Source organism: Amblyomma mixtum, chromosome 1, assembly GCF_055824585.1.
Source record: "Amblyomma mixtum isolate Tamu chromosome 1, ASM5582458v1, whole genome shotgun sequence".
NCBI classification, from domain to species: Eukaryota; Metazoa; Arthropoda; class Arachnida; order Ixodida; family Ixodidae; genus Amblyomma; species Amblyomma mixtum.
This window is the reverse complement of record NC_143012.1, coordinates 21,744,824-21,766,240: the sequence shown is the minus strand read 5'-3', so window position 1 is coordinate 21,766,240 and position 21,417 is coordinate 21,744,824. Positions and strand designations below refer to the sequence as shown.

The window sequence follows — 21,417 nt, the reverse complement described above, 5'->3', positions numbered from 1 at the left end:
GGCTCGATGGAGCCTTCGTCTTCAAGAGTATGATGTTACCGTTGTTTATAAGTCGGGACTTAAACACCAAGACGCAGATTGCTTATCACGCGCGCCCTTAGACTCCGCTGCAGTGGAAAACGCCGACGATTTTTCCTTCATTGGGGCCGTTACTCAATCTCATATGGCTGACCTTCAACGCAAGGACCAGGAGCTGGCGCCGCTCATCGAGTATCTAGAAGGCCGCGGTGGTCGGGTACCGCCTGTTTTTCGTCGTGGCTTGCAGTCATACACTTTACGAAGTGGGGTTCTCTACAAGCGCAATTTTGAAAGATCACAAGAGACATTCCTGCTCGTAGTACCTATGGACCTACGGCCTGACATCTTGAGCGCTTGTCACGACGAACCATCCGCCGGCCACTTGGGAGTTAGTCGCACGTTTGCCAGAATTCGGGCGAAGTATTATTGGCCGAAATTATTACCTTCAGTACGATCCTATGTTAAAACCTGCCGTGACTGTCAACGTCGAAAATCTCCCCCCATGAAACCAGCCGGATTTCTTCAACCTATTGCTCCACCGAAAACTCCTTTCCAACAGGTGGGAATGGATCTTCTTGGCCCTTTTCCAAAGTCAACTAATGGAAAGCGTTGGATTGTTGTCGCGACGGATTACCTGACCCGGTATACTGAGACCGCGTCGCTCACAAATGGAACTGCCACCGAAGTCGCCGCATTCTTTGTTCACGACGTCGTATTGCGCCATGGCGCCCCGGCTATTATTATTACCGACCGTGGGGCAGCTTTTACGGCCCGCCTGACTAAGGAAGTGCTGAATCTTACACACACTAGCCATAGACAGGCCACGGCGTACCACCCGCAGACTAACGGCCTGGTGGAACGGCTAAACAGAACTCTGGCCGACATGCTGTCCATGTACGTGGATATAGAGCATAAGACCTGGGATCAAATTCTCCCATACGCCACGTTCGCATACAATACGGCACTTCAAGAGACGACGCGGATTACTCCCTTCGAGCTTGTCTTCGGCCGCCGAGTGACCACTCCCCTGGATACGATGTTGCCCGTATACCCCGACTGCGAAAGTGAACTTGATATGGACGTCGCTAGTTTTGCTCAGCGTGCAGAAGAAGCGCGGCAGCTGGCACGGCAGCGCATATACCTACAACAGCAACTAGACGCTGATCGCTACAACCAGGGACGGCGCTTCGTTTCCTACGAGCCTGGAGACTATGTATGGATTTGGACACCCGTTCGCCATCGCGGACTGTCTGAAAAATTACTGCGCCGGTACTTCGGACCATACCGTGTCCTCCGCCGCATCAGTGACGTTACTTACGAAGTAGAATCTGCCACCCGAGACCCCTCAAGCCGCAGACGACGCAAGCTCACTGACGTTGTACACGTCGTCCGAATGAAACCGTACCACGGCCGCCCTGCTGACCGATCTGGAGACGGATAGTCCCCCTTTTGTGTTGTGCTCCTCCTGTACCAACCAAGCCCACTATCTGTCAGCCCGTAGCTCACCAGTATGCTCCTAGTCGGCCGCATCGAGGCGATGCTGCAAACGAGGGGGGCAATGACACATGCCTTCCTTAGAAGATGAGGAAGAACGCAACGGGCCATTGGAGAAAGACGAAGTGACTCTGCTCCGTCTCGTGCTGACCTGACTGGCTGCCGGTGTTCCTCGGCGCAGGAGACTTCTTTGTAACGTTACGTTACAATATCATACCTTGCCATACCACACCACACTATAGCTTACGTTCATCGATCATACCGTACCTTGCCTTCGTCGGCCGTAACCGCTACGTGACAATACCATTTTGCCACAACGAAAAATTGGCAGGTGGCAGTGTCACCACACCAGTTTTCTTTGGCTTGCGCATACATCAAAAAGGTTCAGCTTGCGGGGTTATCTTTTCAGTTACGTAATGCTCATGGCGAGCGAAAGTTCGAACCTCTACAAAACTTCCTGTGCCAATAGTTCGTGGCACAGGTTGACCTTCAGTAGGCGTGGGACACTCTAATGGTGTTTGACAGGAGCTAGGAGAGCTCTCGTTCTTGTTTCTGACAGCATACGAACCACATGTCCCGGCGACAACTCTGGCCTTGCGCCAAATTTGAGCCACCTGTCGACGTACTTCACAGTGCGCCTGCAAATACGTCACTTTGAATCTAAGGAAACCCTGCAGTGAGCCACACTGAATGCATCTAGAGCCAGGTACATACAAAAGAAAGCTTCCTGAATGCAAAGAGTTCTCTTGCGCATACCTGGCCTTTGTAGAGTCTAATGCGCTAAATTACAAGCGGCTTACTGAAGACAGCTACAGCAAACAGCTGCCTTCATTCTCTGCGCGTTCAATAATCATTCATGGCTGAGCAAAAATTCTTTTTCAAACCGCCGAAAAGAATGAAAACTAATAAATATTCCTCACCATTACTGAGCCTACGCGTGATCCAATACCATCTCAGCTGACGATGTGGCCGAAGAGACTACGAATCAGGCCGACACTCATCGGCGACACGCAAATGTCACCAAGAGCGCCAACCTTACGTTTCCATGAACAACGAGCAAATCAATATCGCCAGCTCTACGCCATTCTAGTGAGCGCCGCCCTTTTCGCGAACAGTAACAGTGCATTATTGAAGAAATTGCAGCGCCCAAGACAGGGCGATGTAATAAGAAGAGACACACTCAGCGCGGTGTGCGCCGCTTCTTCTTACTTTGCTCTGTTTTGTGCGCTGCAGTTTCTTCAATAATAGATTCGTACTGATTAACCCAACTCCCCATTCTTGTCCAGTGTCATTGGCAGCAAACGAATTTCTTTAGCCAGCAGTGAATTTGCGTAACATACTTCCGCCCATAAGATCTACTGAAAGTTGGCTTGCCTCAGCGATCTGACGTTTGGTTTCATTCTTTCTTTCTTCCTCTCTTTCCTTGTTTCTTTCTTTCTTTTTTCTTTCTTCCTTCCTTCCTTTCTCTCTGTCTTTCTTTCTTCCTTCCTTTCTTTCTTCTTCTCTTTCTTTCATTCCTTTCGTCCTTCCTTCCTTCCTTCCTTCCTTCCTTCCTTCCTTCCTTCCTTCCTTCCTTCCTTCCATCCTTCCTTCCTTCCTTCCTTCCTTCCCTTCCTTTCTTTCCTTCTTTCTTTCTTCCGAATTCCTTCCTTTCTTTGTTTGTTTCTTTCGTTCTTTGTTTATTCATTCCTTCCTTTCTTTCTTTCTATCTCTCTGTCTCTTGCGAGGAGCTGAAGCAACTGGTACGGAATTATCAGGCCATTTTGTCTTGCAAGGTCACGACAGGTCATATATAAGTTATAACTTAAGCCAGCGCAGCCGGCACAAAACTCGCAAGTGTTTTGTTATGTGCTCGCAAAACTCGCAAGCTTTTTGTTAAGTTTTGTGTTATGTGCCCCCCCCCCCCCTCCCTCTCCCATTAAGATTACTAAAATTTAATAGTGACTCCGGCAGCGCGAGGAGTCTCATTCTGTGGTTGAAACTTAAGGCTTGCATGTTCTTAAAAAAAATTAATAGGGGCTCACGAACGTAAATCGGTTCATGATTGCCCCAATGCATACGCTCCAGAGAGCGTGCTGTAAGTCTACGTTGAAGAAAACCACACTGCCACGGGGACAGAGAGTCTAGACCCGCGCTCTGGACGCGACATAGCACGACCATTACGTCGACTACCTACGGGCAAGCATTCCCTTGGACGCTCTCAGAGGACTCGCCTGTTCGTGACTGCATCCCAAGCGCCCGTTGGGAGCAATACGAGCGGGCACGAAGTCTGCCCACTTTGCTTCACGCTCGTAACATGCGTGTGGCAGGCAGCTTAGCGTTCTCCGATTGCAACCCGTTGCTTGGGGCGCCACTTAGGGGATAGATACACGAGCCTGTCGGTAAGAGGCAGTTTCACTGCGACCAATAGCCCTCCGTCTCGTTTTAGCAGCGCCGCGCTGTTTCCTAATCGTCCAACATTAGGCCCGTCAGGGCTGTACTGATGCCCAGTATTAAGTATCATACTGATGCTACACACGTGCACTGACTAAACTGCGTTTATCATTTTCTGTTCACGTTGTTTCGTATCAGCCCACACCGCGCATACTTTCTTTGTACAGTTCTTCGTTGTTTTACTTCATAGTGTCCTATAAACTTTTTTCTTCAATTTTTCCAGCAGTTAGTAAAAACGCATCTCTGAGGATAGAGCGGAGTAATTGACAGTTCATTACCTTTTCAGGCTAAGCCTACACATCATTTGGTCTCGAATAGCCAGGTTTAGTATATATTGGTCGATTAAAGAACGCACAGGCAATCATACGAGGCGATGCGAGAAACCTGCGTTAGCAATATTGGTTGGACATTTCACTGCTACAATGATCACCTTCCCGTTATGTCTTAGAATTGTATTTGGTCATCGCAGTTTAGTGCCAGTAAAGCATAGGCTTCACGTGGGTGGAGCCCCTGTAAAAATGGTCTGTAGACTGCATATAAACTTCTTTAGACTGACTTGCTTTGCTATAGATATTACCTTTTGTCTATTTATAGGCTACAGCCTCTCAGTAGAAAAAAGTGCACTAAAAGTGCGTGACCATAACTCTATAGATTGTTCATAGACTACCACTAGGATCTGTGGTGCCTATAGACTAGTCTATGAGATTCGTCTATAGAAATTCTATAGACTTTATAGACAGAAGTCTATGGGCACACTATTGACTGCCCACAGAAATTTTTCCAGGGGAGGCGTCTGCAGGGTGGAAGTGAGTGGATGTGTGGTGGGCAGGGGGTTCTGTAGTGTGGAGGTGGGCTAGCTGAAATTTCGGTAGGGTGTGGTTTGGTTGCTTGGTGATGGGTGGACGGAGGCCTTATGAAGGGTTGAGGTGGGGCGTAGGTGTCGGGTTACGTTATGGCGGGTGTAGACGGGATTTTGGTCGTAGATGAAGGGTTCTGAACAGTGAAAAGGGGTGGAAAGAAAATGTGAGTGCAGACGTTCTGTAGGATGGTGGCATTACACAACACGACGCGGACAGATCTTGAGCAAGTGATGATAGTAACGCTACCGAACTAAATAAAACATTTAGACACACCGCTTTCCCCTGGATGGCATCTACTCTCTCGTTCATGTTTTCCCAATGGTTAAATCTTGCTTTGGCAGCCATTATTTTACCTTGCAGGCGAACGCAGAAGTTTTTGGTTACGACACACAACGACACGAATTCCTAATACAGATATCGTTGTGAACGAGCAGCTGGGGATCTTAGGAGAGTCGCCACCAAGTAGAAAAATTGCGAGGACACTTTGGCAACTAAAGTGTTGAGAGGAGAAGGCCGAGGACACTATGCTGTGGCGACTTCCGGTGGATGTGACGTCACACCACTCACGTGGCTATATCGATACCCAAATTATACAGCTTTCGGGAATCTGAAGTGTTAATTACGCTTAATAACACATTTTTTCATCTAATTTCACACAAATCCGACGTTTTTCTGACCAGTCTGTAGCAATTTTCACTATGCCCTGACGACTTCCGGTGGATGTGACGTCACACCATTCCCGTGGCTATATCGACGTCCGCGCTATTTCGACGCGAATTCGACATTTTTGCCTATAATTAATCGACTAATTAATCTACAGTCATTAAACTTGGCTTCTAGGTTCACTTTTCTCCTCTATGTGAAGCAAGCATTGGTTTTCTTCTATCTTTTTCAGTTTCCGAGTTAAAAGCGTGCGACACGCTTTGTAAACGGTCGACAAAAAGGCATTGGCGAGTGTCTCGATGACTGCCTGGAAACGGGAACGAAGGGAGGCTGCTGTCACGGCAAACGCCATAGCGTGTTAGAGAAAGGAGGTTTATTTATTACCAGGGAGGGGGGAGGTCTGAAAGAAGAAAAGTGTCTTCACAAACATAAAGACGAAGAGAAAGTCTCCGAGCACAGCTGGAGGAGAGGTTTAGGGAGGTGAGGCAAAAAAAAAAGGACGGGAGAGAACGGTGGGGAACGGACATTCGGGAGGAAAGAAACGGGAAAAGAGAACAGGCGGTTGCCACGGGTTACAAAACAGCTCCGGCGCTCACAGACTTTTTTTTTTTGTTAGGCGCGTTTATTTTCTTCATCACGCAACATCGATGTCTTTTTACTGTTTATCAGCGCGACCCAGACGCCACCCTGCGTGACCCGGGGCGACACTCTATGTTATTTTGTTTTTTTGTTTTTTGTTTCCTGTTCCGGTGGTCTCAACATCGCGTCGCGGTTGGTGCTGAACACGCTAAGCTTGGTCCGCACAGCAACGCGATTGAGAAGAGAGAAAGAAAGTGGTAAAACGCCGGAACTAGTCGGGGACTTCACAAGCGTCCTCGGTCGGTTTAACAAACTTAAATACAGGCGGAAAGATGAGAAAAAAAACAAAAGAACAGTTCATCCGCTTTGAAATCGGCTTACGCATCCACCACTCACTCGCTACCATGAGGTTCTCTGGGACTTTGTGTCGAAATTGCTCGCCGACGGCCCATTACTGTACTCCCCGTTTCACATTTTCTCATGAGTTACAGTTTCTTCGCTTTATTTCGTGCGTCTCTCGTGAGGAAATTTCACGGTTCGTTTCACATCGTTGTGTTCGTAAGGCACGTTTGGTGTTTGAGATCCAGGACGCAGCAGAATAACACTCCTCCCCCCTCCCCCCTCCAAACGTTCCCGAAATTAACCTTACGCTTCGAGGTATGTAGGTCCCTGTCACCCCACTGTTTTAAATGCAAGAGTCGTACGTAGGAATATCCATGGGGTGTGTTATATTTCACTGTATTGTTTTAAGTGTTCCTTTTTTATTCTTTTTCATCTGCCTCTTTTTTTCTCTTATTTTACTTCACCGTTCTACTTTTGCGATCGCTCTGCATTCAATGGTTGCCAACTTTGGTAACCCTATTCAAAAAGATTTTTTGTAATGTCGTGACAACGCACTGCGATATTTAATGCAATGCACAACACATCGGTAGCTGCATCCGACAAAACATGGCATATACCTCGTCGTGTACAATCTAATCCGTAACTCTCGAAGAGTGCGGCCAGTGAAAGCGAGATGGGTATTGTTGCTACCTAGAGGTTCTCTGCCCACGCAGTAATGGAATTCGCGTGTCCCGTGTACTCACCTTGGAATGCAATATGCACGCGCCGTCCTGAATGGAAACGAGGCGAAAAGTTGGGGGAAAAGCTTTCTCCATCTTTGCCGAAACGGAGCCCCCAAAACAGCACAAAGCTATGTAACGAACCTCGCCGATACATTGTGCTCGCTAGCTGCCTCGTATTCGTGCTTGTCTTTCCATAACAATAGCACTAAGCTATCTTCGGTCCCGAATCACGGAGGCGGCTGCCAGTAGCACGAAAGAAGATTTAAGCTGCAGGGAACGCCACTACACGAAACCCGAGGGAAAAAAAAATACGCCCGGTTTTCCCGACTACAGTCCAACACTACAGCACGTCAGGCACGAATACGAGTGACGGGCGTCCGGTGCTGTCTTCAAATCCCTATTCCCGTATTTGGTTGTTCCCTTTCTCCCTCTTTTCATCCCCTTGCCTCGGCAACCCGCGTGTCCTGCGCCGGATGGGAAATGCCTGCTCCATTATTCCGCCATCGGTTGTTTCTCAGACGGCGTGGAAACCATCGCAGTCACTACCACTCTGAGACCGAATAGGGAATTGAAGGCGTTGCGGAACCCGTTTTCCCTTTTTTCGGTCCCTATTGCGCGCAGTCCGCTCGCTGCACGGCAGCAACAGGTGCGGTCTTTCTATGCGGCGTCCTTAGAAAACAAAGTGCACTATTGCGAAATCTAGATAGGCTGATCAGAGGAATCCGAATTTGCGAAGCCACTGGCTGACGAGAATGGGTCCTGACTGAAGGGCGACCGCATGCTGGACAAACGAAACAGAATAAAAAAAGACGATACATGGCAATACAAGAGCCAATGTATGGCCGAAACCATTCGCGCGAGCTATGACTGAATAAAGTGCATTGTCATTGGACGTTTCCTATTCGTTTCGGCAAGTACTTTATGCGTAGACTGAAGAGTAGCTGCATTGTGTCGGCTGTTCAATGGGTACATCGGTGTATTTCTATTGTCTGCCGCCAATTCGTTGTAAGGAGTTTTGCACTAAGGTGCAGTCTTTATTTTTTGTTTGTCATACCCAGCAATTCTGGACAAAAGCATTTTTGAGAAGGAAGCCGTTTATGCACACAGTATCTTTATATAATGGAATATCTCAATATAACAATCAATATATCAGAAAATCATCCAACGGCAGTCTTACGTCTTCTTTTTTTATTAACGTCTTTGCTATCGTCCAAAGCGTTCCCCATTGGTTTTCTGTAGCAGTCTTAACTGTTCAATGCGACCGATAAAAACACTTTGAGAGAAAGATTTTGCTTCATATGAGAAGAATGAACCATTACCGAAAATATTTCCATAACAGTTCCTCACAATTTTCCAGTTTTCAATACTTTTGTCTGAGAAAGTTTCACATGATAATGTCGAAGTGAATTTGATACTGCTATGGTGCGGTCCTTTCATATGCAGCGCAGCACTGAAGAACTAGTGCTGTGCATTCGCGCCATTGTTTTTTCATCACTTTAGCCCTGCAAGTTTTAGGCAATGAGGATGTGGTATAAAAGTTCTGAATTCGCAACATTTCGCACTTTATGGCCCTGAAGGTCCAGAGATATAAAAACAAAACGGTGTTGGCATACGGAAATAATTTTAACTATAAAAATACGAGCAAATTAAGCTACTTTCATAATTCCTCGAACCCATCGAATAGCCCTCAGATTCTACATCCAAAGCATTAAGTTATAATTAAAATTCCAAATCATACTATCGCGTGATGACCCATAGAAGCCAGCCCGGTCGAATTTCCCACTGTTTCACGGGGAGGGCTGGATTTTTCAATGAGTAGTGATCTCGTAGCACGCATTGTACAGAGCCTCTGACAACTAAGACTAGTGCTTTGCTGTAAAAAGCTATGCTGGCGAGTTAGACATTTCTTGCTCGATAGACTGAACGCTATTCGCCTTGCTACAGCTAGCATCGAAGACAACACTCAGGCCTCATCACGAGGATGACATTTCTTTTGCTAATGTGACCTTCATGATTGTTCTTTGGAAGGCAGCGTTGGTAAATTAATAAAAATATATTAAGTTGGCTGAAGCGAAGCTGTATTGTCGTTGCTGGTCAAAGACAGAACTGTCTTTCCCTATAGTGCACTAGGAGCCGGAGTACAATGCAATTTGTTGTGTCGTCGACGCCCATTTCTTCCCTACATCCCGGTCTAGTTGCCGCCATGTTGTACCCGTCGATATCCTCCTCCTTCTTCTTTCTCAGCACTGCAACAACCAAGTTATTTTCCTTTTTTTCCCTAATTCCTTCCCAGTTGTACCTGTCGAGACACCCATTGTGTGCGTCGTATTCGAACAGAATTCTTTTCGTCTTTTTTTTCCCTACTTCCATCGACGTTGTAGCTGTCGACATCCCCTTCCATGAACGCCACATCTGGAGCGCGATTTTTTTATACTTTCTTCCCTATTTGCCTCCACGCTGTACGTGCCAACTCCCCAGTTTCTCAGCGCTGCATTCGACCAGCCTTCGTTTCTTCCTTCCTTTCTTGTCTCCCTACTTTCCGCCACGGTGCACCTGTCGTCGCCTCCCTTTCACAACCCTGAAATGGCACCTCGTTCTTTTCTTCCCGTTTTATTTCCCTACGGACCCCCTGGGGATCGCGCCATTATCAGCGCGTTTCCACGCGTTACCCGTGCCTCCTCTACGCGTCTGAGTGACGCCAATGCCGCCCACCCTTCGGATTTTCGCGAGACATGTGGAGCGAGCGCCTTTTTATACGGGATTTCTTATTTTTGACTGAGTTCGTCTTCTTTTCTTCAGACGCTTCACGGACCATACCCTGAATACGCGAAGCGAGTGTTGAATCCGTGATACAAGCTTTCGCCTCTCGTGCGGAAAACAACCCGAAAGCAAAGGGAGAGGCAGTCCCTCTCTCATTGAGAAGTTGCTCGTGTTTTTCTTTATTAAATTGCATGCAATGGACGGATGAATAGCAGGTGCCAAAGCTTTCAGTAAGGAAAGCTCTTCCGCAGCGCGTCGACGGTTGGCGGCATTTCATAATCCTCTTTTCCAAAGCGTCTATGGAAGTGCGCGCTAAGCAGGCGTAAAAGCAGCACTGAAAGGCAAATGAAAGCCTTCCTTAGTGCAAAGAGGACCGGCTACGAATGCGACGGTTCCAGATTAAAAGGAATGATTAAGTGCTTTCCCAGGGGGGGGTGGGGGGGAGCATAGCTCGTCGGCATATAAGTCTTAAAGCTTGCGCACTTCACGGATGGGCATGATTAAGTGAGGAAAAGAGAGTAAGCAAGCGTACTTGCGCGCGCGCGCCTGTGTGTGTGTGTGTGTGTGTGTGTGTGTGTGTGTGTGTGTGTGTGTGTGTGTGTGTGTGTGTGTGTGCGTGCGTGCGTGCGTGTGTGTGTGTGTGTGTGTGTGTGTGTGTGTGTGTGTGTGTGTGTGTGTGTGTGTGTGTGTGTGTGTGTGTGTGTGCGTGCGTGCGTGTGTGTGTGTGTTTGTTCCTTAGGCATATACACCGCAGCCGGGACGTACAGAAGGCGATGCAGTATAGGATCCTAATGCCCATAGTACACAGGTACAGCTTCTCATAGCAATCTGAGAACAACAGTGCACATAAGCCGAAAGAAAGAAGGAAAAAAGGAAGAAAGAAGCAAGAAAGGAAGAAAGAAAGGAAGAAGGAAAGGAAGAAAGATGGAGGGAAAGAAGGAAAGAAAGGAAGGAAGAAAGAATGAAAGAAAGAGAGAAAGAAAGAAAGAAAGAAAGACAGGAAGAGAGAAAGAAAGAAAGGAAGAAAGAAAGAAAGGAAGAAAGGAAGAAAGAAAGAAAGAAAGAAAGAAAGAAAGAAAGAAAGAAAGAAAGAAAGAAAGAAAGAAAGAAAGAAAGAAAGAAAGAAAGAAAGAAAGAAAGAAAGAAAGAAAGAAAGAAAGAAAGAAAGAAAGAAAGAAAGAAAGACCAACTCACCTTTGGCCCCCACTATCTTCGTCTCCACGCCTCTGGCCGCCTACTGGTGCTCCGGCGAAGCTCAGCTTCCTCTGCTGCAGAGGCACCGAGAGTCTGCTGCCCTCTTGAACGGGCACTGCGGCTACGCTCCTGCGTCGAGCCTCTGTCAGGCTCGGCCTCCTCTGAGCGCCCCCTGCACGAGCAGGCCCAGAAGATGGAGACGGCAGGGCTAGTGTGATCGTCGTGCCGGCTCCGTCGCTGCGGCTGCGATCTCGGACCGAACCGGCCGGCGAAGGTGCTGCCGCTTCTGCTGCAGCACTGGCTTCACGCTGTTGCTCCTGTTGCGAGGGCGACGCGTCGAACCCGGAGCCTGCTCGCTGATCTTTGGCGTCGTCGCCCGGCGCGAGGTCCTTGGCATCGGCGCCGGCGGTGACCCCGGACCCCGTCGAGGCCACCGAGGGCCTTCTGCGAACCGACGCCGGCGGCGGTGCGTCGCTGAGCTCGGGGCCGTCGGCCTCGCCTACGGTGCGCTCTTCGTGGACCCTGCAGGGGTGAGGGAAGAGTACGGTTAAATGGGTATAGATAAATGCGTGTGGATTCAGGCGAGAGGCGAAAGTAAACATTATCCTAGCGGTCAGCTTTCTGTGGCACTGCAGCAGAGGCTAGACAGGAAAGTGATGGAGACGCGCCCTAGTCACTGAACACTCGCCTCCGGTAACGTCGAAGCAAGGCGGTTGAAACGTGCTTCACAACGGACGCCAGGAGAACCCCAGTCGCCTGACTCGCGCGAGTCCCGAATGAAGCAAAGAATGGCTAAAAGTCAGAAGTGAAGAAAAGAGACTTGACAAGTGTGGAACAGGTGCAAATCCCAGTGTGGACCGCCGTAGTGATCTCAAATTTTTTGCTTTGTTTTTTCAGTGAACGTGATACCGCTGACTTAAACCCTATTTCGGCTTGAAATCAAGTCGAAGTTCTTGGACCCATTTGTATTTGTTTCCCTTGGTCCAATCTCCACACGACTTGAACACTTCTAGCCACCGACAGCATTACTGTATCTACATAGCTTCTATCAAACCAGAACTGAGCCTAATTATAAAAGGTGAAGATTAACAATGTCTATGACAATATTAGCTATTCTCACAGTATAAGATAATGCTTGAGTTTAAGTTGGATTCGGCGTGCCTCATAATATTTTCTTCTGCTTTTCTTATTGTTCAGTGCGGAGTATCGGACCAGATATTGTTACCACAGGCCGTCAGCTGTCTCCGTTCCCAAATAAACTTCAATTTTGAGTTAAAGTTAAAGAAACCTCTAGGACGGATTGATGTTGGTCTCTATCAACTGAATGCCGCATTCTCATTGCCGAGACTGAATTCACTGAAAGCAGAGCTGTCATCGGGAAGGAAAGGCCCAAAAATAATTCCTTTTTTTTTTTCTCTGCGTGCCTCTAAGGCTATCCTCCACTGTCATGCGCTTCCGATTGGAGATCGCGGAGTCCTTTCCAGCACCAATGCTTCTAGTTCAAAGCGAATGGCGGGAAACGAAAGTTTCTTTTTGACTGCTATTTTCTCAAAAACATGTGCGTTTCTGGCTACCAAACAAACAGAATGCAACCAAAATAAGGAAACAATTTATATTAGTTAGAAAAACATACTTGGACGAAGATGCCCTTGGGTACTTTAAATCAAGAAAAAATAAGAGAATTTTCGTTCTCACATGCTGGCGGTGCAGTTATTTGCAGCTTCGACTTCAGTGCCTCATGAACTGTGCGAGCAGTATACGTCTCATAAGCGTTTTGAGGGTTAAACGCTACGCTATTCACTAAGAAGACCAAGCGGTGACAAAGGCGATGAAAGACGGCACGACAGGACTGGAGCTACGTGAGCAAATACCTTCTCTACAAAAATCTATGAACAAAGGAAATATAAGATATGAGGTTGATGCGGGGTTAAACTGAGCACCTGTCCCATTGTCCCCTATTTTCCTGATCAACAGTGTGTACACCTTCCGCCTTCCTTACCGGTCCTCCGTCCGGCCGTCCAGAGCCCGCTGTTCTTGTCGTTCACCTTCGGCGACGGGTTTGCCTTCCCTTTCCACGCGGTCCCTCTCCTCCCTGGGAAGCCTGTGGAGCTGCACCGAGTCTCTGACGCTGGTCTCTTCGACCGTGGTCGTGGACCGGTGCGTGGTCGTGGTGGTGGTGGTGGTCACCCGGTGCTGCTGCTGGTACGGACCACCGCCGGAACCCTGGGTACCACCGCCGCTTCCTCCGTTGCTGGTGCTCCAGTGGTAGGTGGTGGTGGCCGCGGCACCGTTGGCGACCGTGCCGTTGCTGGCGCCGCCGGACCGGCGCGCCTTGCTGGGCCTGGACAGCAGGAGCCGCGTCGAGTCTACGTGGGGCAGGAATCCTTCCGGGCTGGACAACGGCGGGGAGAGGGCTCCTATCCCTGCGAGGCAGGACCAATGCTTGAAATCGTGGACTCTACGACGAACAGACATATACTTAAACACAGTACCTAGCCAGACAGGTCAAGTGGCATAAGCACGGCAAGACGACTGACCGCGCCTTTTCTACATAACAGCTTTTCATGGCAATTAAGTCAAGGCTACGGAGCCAAAGCACACTTCTCTTTCTACGAAGCGAGTATAGTATCTGGCTGCAGTTATTAGTTCATTCTTAAAACATAGAACATAGTAACACTTCTGGTTCAAGATATATTTTTGACATAAATGGCCACTTTGAAATTGTAGGTCAGCGAGAAAGCTGTTTCCTTGATTAGAACAAGTTGTCTATGCTAGTTCGGTTCCAAAACGCTTCCATAGATGGCGTCATTTGTTCTAGCGACGGAGGAAAAGCCCCAATGCGAGCAGCGCGCGAGGCGGCCGTCCAGCCACCGAACCATTCGCAGAGTGACACAGTTACTCCAAGTTGCTCTTTCATTATCAAGAAAAAACTGCCGCATAGTATAGCCAAGTACAGCATTTCTGGGCCACACCATGCTGCTTGCTATGCACTGCCAGTGTTTCAAATATCTGGGAGCTAGAGGAGCTCTCGTGATCATTGTGCCGAAAGCTGGGATTTTCACGAATGCCACAAGGGTCCCTCCGAACGGCTTATAAGCAGACTCCTTGGGCTCTTTGCTGATGGTAAAGACTTTAAAACTCGCAGGCCATCTTCTATTTAACCCATGGGTCCCGCTCCTCCGTCCCTTAGATATCATCAATAGTCCTTGGCCGGGGTAAAGTTGAGGATAATAGAGAGACCACTCCTATCTCATTTTGATCGCTTCGCTCTTTGTCGATTTTAGCGACACCAGCGTCCCCTAGCACCGACATACGCCATTCAGTGTGGCAGATGATAAGCACTAAATAATATAATCGAAAGAAATGAACCGTTCTAACAAACAACCCCAACGATGCGTCCTGCTGCATTTTTTTCGACGATTCGTTTTTCTTTCGCCCCACTACCCCTGGTCGCTGTGATTGTGGTATGTCCGGGTTTATAGAGCTAAGCAAGCAATATATGTCTCCTGCTCTTGCGTCAAATGACCGGCTTGCCAGTGGTGGAGAGGCAGAAGGATGAAGTCGAAAAATAATCACCACAGGCTATAGACCCCCTAAGTATTTTACTAGGGAAGAACTTCTCTTAACCGAAAAGCTCTTAAACGTGGTGATACCAGAAGACCATGCGAGATATCCTGATGAGAATAACAGCGGTCCTTCGAGCGAAGGCAGCCATTTCTGAGCTGGCAATTATAGGGCGCTTTCAGTTAGCTGCAAGGCAAAATAGGCAGCAGTACAAAGGAAAGACGAATAATTGATCATCTACCATGATTATCTACCAAGGAGCGAATAGGAGAAGACTAGATTTGAGCCTTGAGTAAGGAAGATAACTTTTTAATACCATCAAGAAATCATTCACAAGACGATGCTCACGAGCAAGTGGAGTATGGTGCAAGGTTTCTGTCTCCTACTCGTAAAGGTTTGGTTTATGGTTTATGGGGGTTTAACGTCCCTGACGACTCAAGCTATGAGAGACGCCGTAGTGAAGAGCTCCGGCAATATCGGCCACCTGGGGTTCTTTATGGTGCACTGAAAAAGAACCTCAGGTTGTCGAAATTTACGGAGCCCTTCACTACGGCATCCCTCATAGCCTGAGTCGCTTTGGAACGTAACCCCATAAACCATAAACTAAACATTTAGGTGTGAGAGATACAAAACTTTCAGCACATATTCACTTGCGCTAGTAACGTTATCACAAAAGGGCCGCTTACAACTGACCGCGATAAGGCCTGGTGTTGTGAACCTAAATATTGGCCACATACGTATCCGTCGGGCAAGTAGCTCTACGTTAACTGCTATCGCTAACCGCCGCCAGCGCAAGACTAAAGGTAGCTCCTTCCAAGTAACTGATTATCATTTTCACGCAACTTACGCTCTCTCGGCTTGCTTTTTCAATGCTTCGCCTTTGCACGGCCAACAGCGTGAGCGCGCGATCCGTGAGCCAAACCAGTTTTGGAGCGCCAACACTCCGTCTTCCTCGCTGGTCGATCTCAATCGCTCCACGCCGTCCAACTTCTCTCTAGTGAGACCAGTCGCGTGCTCACAACGTCGTTCGCGTCGTCGACGCGCTGTCGTATTCCGTCCACTCCCATGACCCAGACACTTCGATCGGCAAACGCGCCTACATTCCTCCCATGCTCAGGCCATAGCAGTCAGTGAGGCGGCATTGTAGGTTCCTTTCTACCGAGACAACAGGCAAATGAGCCCCAGGGGCGCGCCAATAATGTCCTTACCCTTTCCTACTCTTAACCCTCTATTCCGGGTCCTTCCCAACACTCTCTATCGTCTATTGCATTTTGTTCCCGCTTGTTCCCTAATGCAAGCAATGCGTTCTGCAGCACCCTCTCCTCCACGCATACAGTTCCTCCTTCCCTAAAGCAACCGTATAATCCGACACTTTTTTCCTTACCATTTTCTCCTGTATGCATTCCTTTCTTCCCTAATGCAAGCCTATACCCCAACGCATTTCCGTACACCATTTCCTCCTCAAGCCTTTCCTCCTCCCCGAGGACAAGTGTATATTCTAATTCCTTTCCCCGCACCTTTCCCCCGTATTCATTTCCAGCTTCCCTACTTCCAACACACATTCTAACGCTTTTGACCACCCCCTGTTCTCCCAACGCCATTTCCTCCTCAAGCCTTTCCTCCTCTCCGAGGACGTGCACATTCAAACGGCTTTTACCTGCACCCTTCCCCTGTATTCATTTCCATCTTCCTTATTGTCAGTACATATACTAACGCTTTTGCCCAACCCCTTTCTCCCCACATTATTCCCTCTTTCCCTAAGAGGAACGTGTACTGCAGCCGCCACCCTGTCGTCCCCAATGGACAGCTTCTCGGCGCTAAAGCGAAAGCGTCAAGCTGCCGCCATCGCTCAATCGCGCATTCGGCTTCTACTGCGTAGCACACGCAGTAGCGGTGTTTGCAGTGGGTCTCCGCCGGCGTGTGACTGTGAGCGAATGCATTGATCTGAGTCGCGAACTCTTGACCATAACGCGACCCTCCGGTACACACGGGGCTAGCATGGGTGGCGCGTTCCTGGCTTTGCTAGGCAACCGCGTTTATAAACCCGATCATTTTCAACGTTCCCGTGCCTGTGAAGGTTCTTTTTTTGCCGTTTCTCGTACTTGCGCACAAACAGATCGACGCGGGATCGATCTTTTGCGCGGGAGAGAGGTAAAGGTAGTCTCTTCGGTCTCTAGAGCCGCATTGTTGGTGCGCATATGTAAAATACTCTGCAGGGAATGCTCATATCTTTGATCAGGCACGATATATTTAGCAGCGCAGAAGAAAAGAAGTGTGGGGCTACCGGTACCCCTGTGTTTGATATTTTAAATCTTTTTCAATCCGGCTTCCCTGTCTTGTGGTAGTTTACGGACGAGTGGTGAAAAAGGTTAACCAGTCGACCCGTCCAAAAATGAAAGAATCAATGCATTAGTGAATAGAGCATGAGCGGCTAATCGAGCCTGTGAATGTTTATGGAACTGATACGCGTGCGCGTAAGTTAGTGAGTGAAGTGAGTGGATGAGAGAGTGAGTGGGTGAGTGATTGGACGGCTGAGTGAAGGATTGGGCGAGTGAGTGAGTGTTTCAGCGAGCGAGTGAATGAGTGATTGAGCAAGTGACTAGACAAGCAAGTGAGTGAGTGATCGGGCGAGCGAGTGAGTGAGTTACTCAGTGAGTCTGTGAGACTGATGAGTGAGCGATTGGGCGAGCGAGTGTGTGAGATATATGAGTGAGTGAGTGAGTGAGTGAGTTAGTGAGTGTGAGTGAGTGAGTGAGTGAGTGAGTGAGTGTGAATGAGTGAATGTGAATGAGTGAATGTGAATGAGCGAATGTGAATGAGTTAGTATGAGTGAGTGAGTGAGTGAGTGAGTGAGTGAGTGAGTGAGTGAGTGAGTGAGTGAGTGAGTGAGTGAGTGAGTGAGTGTGAATGAGTGAATGTGAATGAGTGAATGTGAATGAGTTAGTGAGTGAGTGAGTGAGTGTGAATGAGTGAATGTGAATGAGTGAATGTGAATGAGTTAGTGAGTGAGTGAGTGAGTGAGTGAGTGAGTGAGTGTGAATGAGTGAATGTGAATGAGTGAATGTGAATGAGTGAATGTAAATGAGTTAGTGAGTGTGAGTGAGTGAGTGAGTGAGTGAGTGAGTGTGAATGAGTGAATGTGAATGAGTGAATGTGAATGAGTGAATGTGAATGAGTGAATGTGAGTGAGTGAGTGAGTGAGTGAGTGAGTGAGTGAGTGAGTGAGTGAGTGAGTGAGTGAGTGAGTGAGTGAGTGAGTGAGTGAGTGAGTGAGTGAGTGAGTGAGTGAGTGAGTGAGTGAGTGAGTGAGTGAGTGAGTGAGTGAGTGAGTGAGTGAGTGAGTGCCTTTTGCCCCGCAGTCATTTGTATTCAACAATGGCGAAGGTGACCACGCGGACGAAGCTGCCCGATCTGCCCAGTCTGTATTCCTATAACAAGAGCTGACGCAGCGAAACACTAGCCAGTTTTTCAACTGTCGCCTCAGGGCATTGGGCCCTGGTCTGCGCCTTCGTCTTCTCCATAATATACCTCAGCGCGAAGCAACATTGCTTGGCAGTCTATGCCCCGGTGTTGTATTTACAAAGCAATACACGCTCCGGATTGCGATGGGCGAAAGCACTGCTTGTGAAAGATATGTGGCTACGAGGAGACTATTGCACATCTCCTGTGTCATTGCTCTGCTTTGGCGACCGTTAAGAAGTACGTTGCATTGAGCCCTGGACCACCTCGATCCTCGCCCTTCAACAGAGGACATAAGATCCTGGGACCGCGGCTACAGCAATCGACTCCCTTCAAGGCCTACAAGGAACTGTTTTTTTTTCCTGAGAGGGACAGAATTCCGGGAACCATTGTCACTGTGCCCCTTCTCTTGCCCTTCTATTCCCCTTCTTAATCTCTTCATCCCTCTTCCACAGTGCCACGTAGCATACCAGAACACCCTTCTGATTAACCTCCCTGCCTTCCCTCTTCCTCTTTATCTCTTTCTTATCTCTGTAAAATTTAGAAATAGCGGAAGTCATAATTATACATCTTGACTGCAGCTAAGATGTTTTCTCTTTTTTTTTCTCGGGCTTCTGAAGTGGAGCCACAGGCACGATTCTTCCCTAAACTGCAGCAAAAAATCGAACCATGAACCTACACCTGTCCAACGCAATACCGAAACAAAACAACCTGCTTAAGAGTATCGATCACAAAATGAACAAGAGAGGGGAAAACCCCAGGTTGCTTGAGCCAACGTTTCGACAGAGTCGAAACGTTGGCTCAAGCAACCTGGGGTTTTCCCCTCCCTCGTTCATTTTGTGATCGCCAAGGACCATCTACCACACCCTCTCTCTACCATGCTTAAGTGTATTGTACCCTAATATACTCCAAACTGCACGCCTGCGAACTTTGCATAGTTGCAGTATTTTATCAGACTTCTAATGCTGACTTCTGCTTCGCAACTCATCAGAGACACCCGGTTCTGGTTCTAAGCCACGGTAGGAAAGCTGTCTCTACGCTACTCTTTTATCTCTAAAATATCAGACAATACACATCATGCATGAGGCCTGGTAGCTCCGACAACATGGCACTGAGTTGTACAAAATCGATCATAGACGCGGCGTGCTTGAAACAAGAAAATACACGGTGGTTAACAAGCCATGACGCCTGGTTGGCTTCTTTACGCATGCGCTAGAGTACAGGGGTGCGCCTGGGTATCTGTGAACACTATTCATTCATTACCTATCTCAGACGTCACAGCGGCGGAACAATGCCGGTAGAAAAACGCAAGCTATACTCAGCCAGTATTAAACGTAAACCTGAGACTGCACAAAGCACCGACATGCAATCATGGAGTTGCATAAGTGAAGTGCAACCAGGGAGTGGAGTGAGTTAGGGAAGAGAAATTAGAAAGCGCGTGCTGTTTTGACGTCCACTGTTGCTGCCCTTGCACTCTAAACACGAATGCGCCTATGTAGTAGTAGAAAGAGAGTAAAGTGTCCTTTAGCTCTCGCCATTTTAACGAAGGGAGTGCGTTAGAGGACAGCTTACTTCCATTTTACTCTGTTCTGTCTAGAGTGTACCTGGAGCGGCGCACCAATGAAGTTAATCTCTAGGAGCAGGCGGGCAGATCATCACGGCAACAACGAGCGTGAAATAAATGTGGTGGTCAGAAAATTCGTAAGCCAATTTTGTCTGATGATGCTCAGAACCTTCATAGGTTCTCTTTGGTGCTTCTCCCAGTAGAAAGACCCCCCCCCCCCTCCCCCGCGGCATGTCTGTGAGACGCCTCTGCAAACCAGAAAAAACTGGTAACGGCTCGATGTCAATGAAACTTATAGAATGACTTTAGATCAGCCGCGTTGTAAGCCACGTTTCCTGTTCCCGTCTGCCGCTTCTAAATTGTCGAAGCTGAAGACCCCACGCTCCCTAGCTCTTTAAATAGGTCAGGTAGCGATAATCTTCGGGGTCCTGGCAGTGGATGATTAGACGTCCGCACTAAAAAGCCTCTGGATTGGCTTTTTCAGTGTAAGCTATGTACAGTCCTTACCTTTAACGACCATTTCAGCTTCAATGAAGCTACAAGGGCTCCACTGTACGAGCTAGAATCAAACCATGCAGCCTGGTTACTTTTGACAAAGACTGTACGGATATAACGTAAGGTGCCAACAATGGCAGACAACCACCATGTTCTTCCTAAAGTAATTCGGGTGCAATTTTATTAGCGTTGGAAAAGCCAGAACTGCGCACGTATTCAGGACAATAAAAGACAAACGTAGGTGGTAGATAGTGATGCAGAACTGAAGGACGTTAAGCTTCCGCCATGTTCACCCTAACCAAGCGAGTTAGGGAGAACGTGGCGGAAGTACCAGGAACTTGTCGTTACTTAGCGACATGCCCATATGGGGACTTCAGTCTAAACGCCTGCAGCGCTTCGCTCCAGTGCCTCTCAGTCGTTGTTCCGTCTTACGCACGCCCCGAGCATTAGTCCGGAACAGGCTTTTCCAGAACTAGTCTTCTCGCTCGGCGAGTTTGTGCTTATTGCGCGGAACAGTTCCGCGCCATGAAGCGGGGAAGAGCGCTGCTGCGTTGGTATTTTCGTATTGACCGTCCGTACGCGGACGAACGGCCACGTGGAGACAGCGGCGAGGCCGGCGGCTTCGATTTCCTCGTCCCCGGCGCCGTAATGCCCGCTAACGCCGGTCGATCCATTATCTGAGCGCTGCTTCAACTTCTGTCGGACGCGGGAGTTATGTCGCTCGCATATGCCTACTTGTCGTTTACCTCGAGATATTGGGTCTGGACGGACGAAGCTCTGTCGTCCCGCCGATCGGTAATGACCTAAGACGCCAATGCCGATACAATCCTCCGCTTCGTTATATACAAGTGTCCTGGTTTTATTGGACAGCTCGAAATATGGTTGTTATCTAAGGGTGTTAACAATAGAGATTCCGAGTGGGCGCCATAAAAGACGACAGTAAAAACCGCGTATGAAGTCCTTTTTTCGCAGGGCCGCGAAGTTTTCTTTTTCTAATTAGCGTGTAAGCAAAAAAAAAAATGAGAGTAACCTAAAACATCCCGTGTTCCCTTCCCGTTAATTTCCTGCCACTTCTAGAATATGGATTTTTTCATACGTTTGAATCGAGAATTTTATTATCGAAGTGATCACCTTCTACCTCTTACTGGCGTTGTGCCGCTTACAACAGTGTGAACGAAGAGTAAGTGAAAGGTACTTATCGATATTTCAAAATAACGGGTGTTGCATTCAGCTACGCAGCATCTGATTATATGGAGCTGAGGAGGGGGAA

At 48.2% G+C, this 21,417-nt stretch overlaps 1 protein-coding gene across 1 annotated transcript in view; it reads right to left on the bottom strand.

The window, feature by feature from the left end:
- LOC149365698 (uncharacterized) overlaps nt 1-21,417 on the bottom strand; it is a 154,189-nt gene that overhangs the window by 28,011 nt on the left and 104,761 nt on the right. Inside the window, exons 6-7 of the mRNA XM_089545302.1 lie at nt 13,065-13,488; nt 11,066-11,587 (exon numbers count right to left, since the gene is read on the bottom strand). Of these exons, the coding sequence (XP_089401428.1) occupies nt 11,066-11,587; nt 13,065-13,488 (946 nt within the window). The remainder of the gene's footprint in view (nt 1-11,065; nt 11,588-13,064; nt 13,489-21,417) is intronic.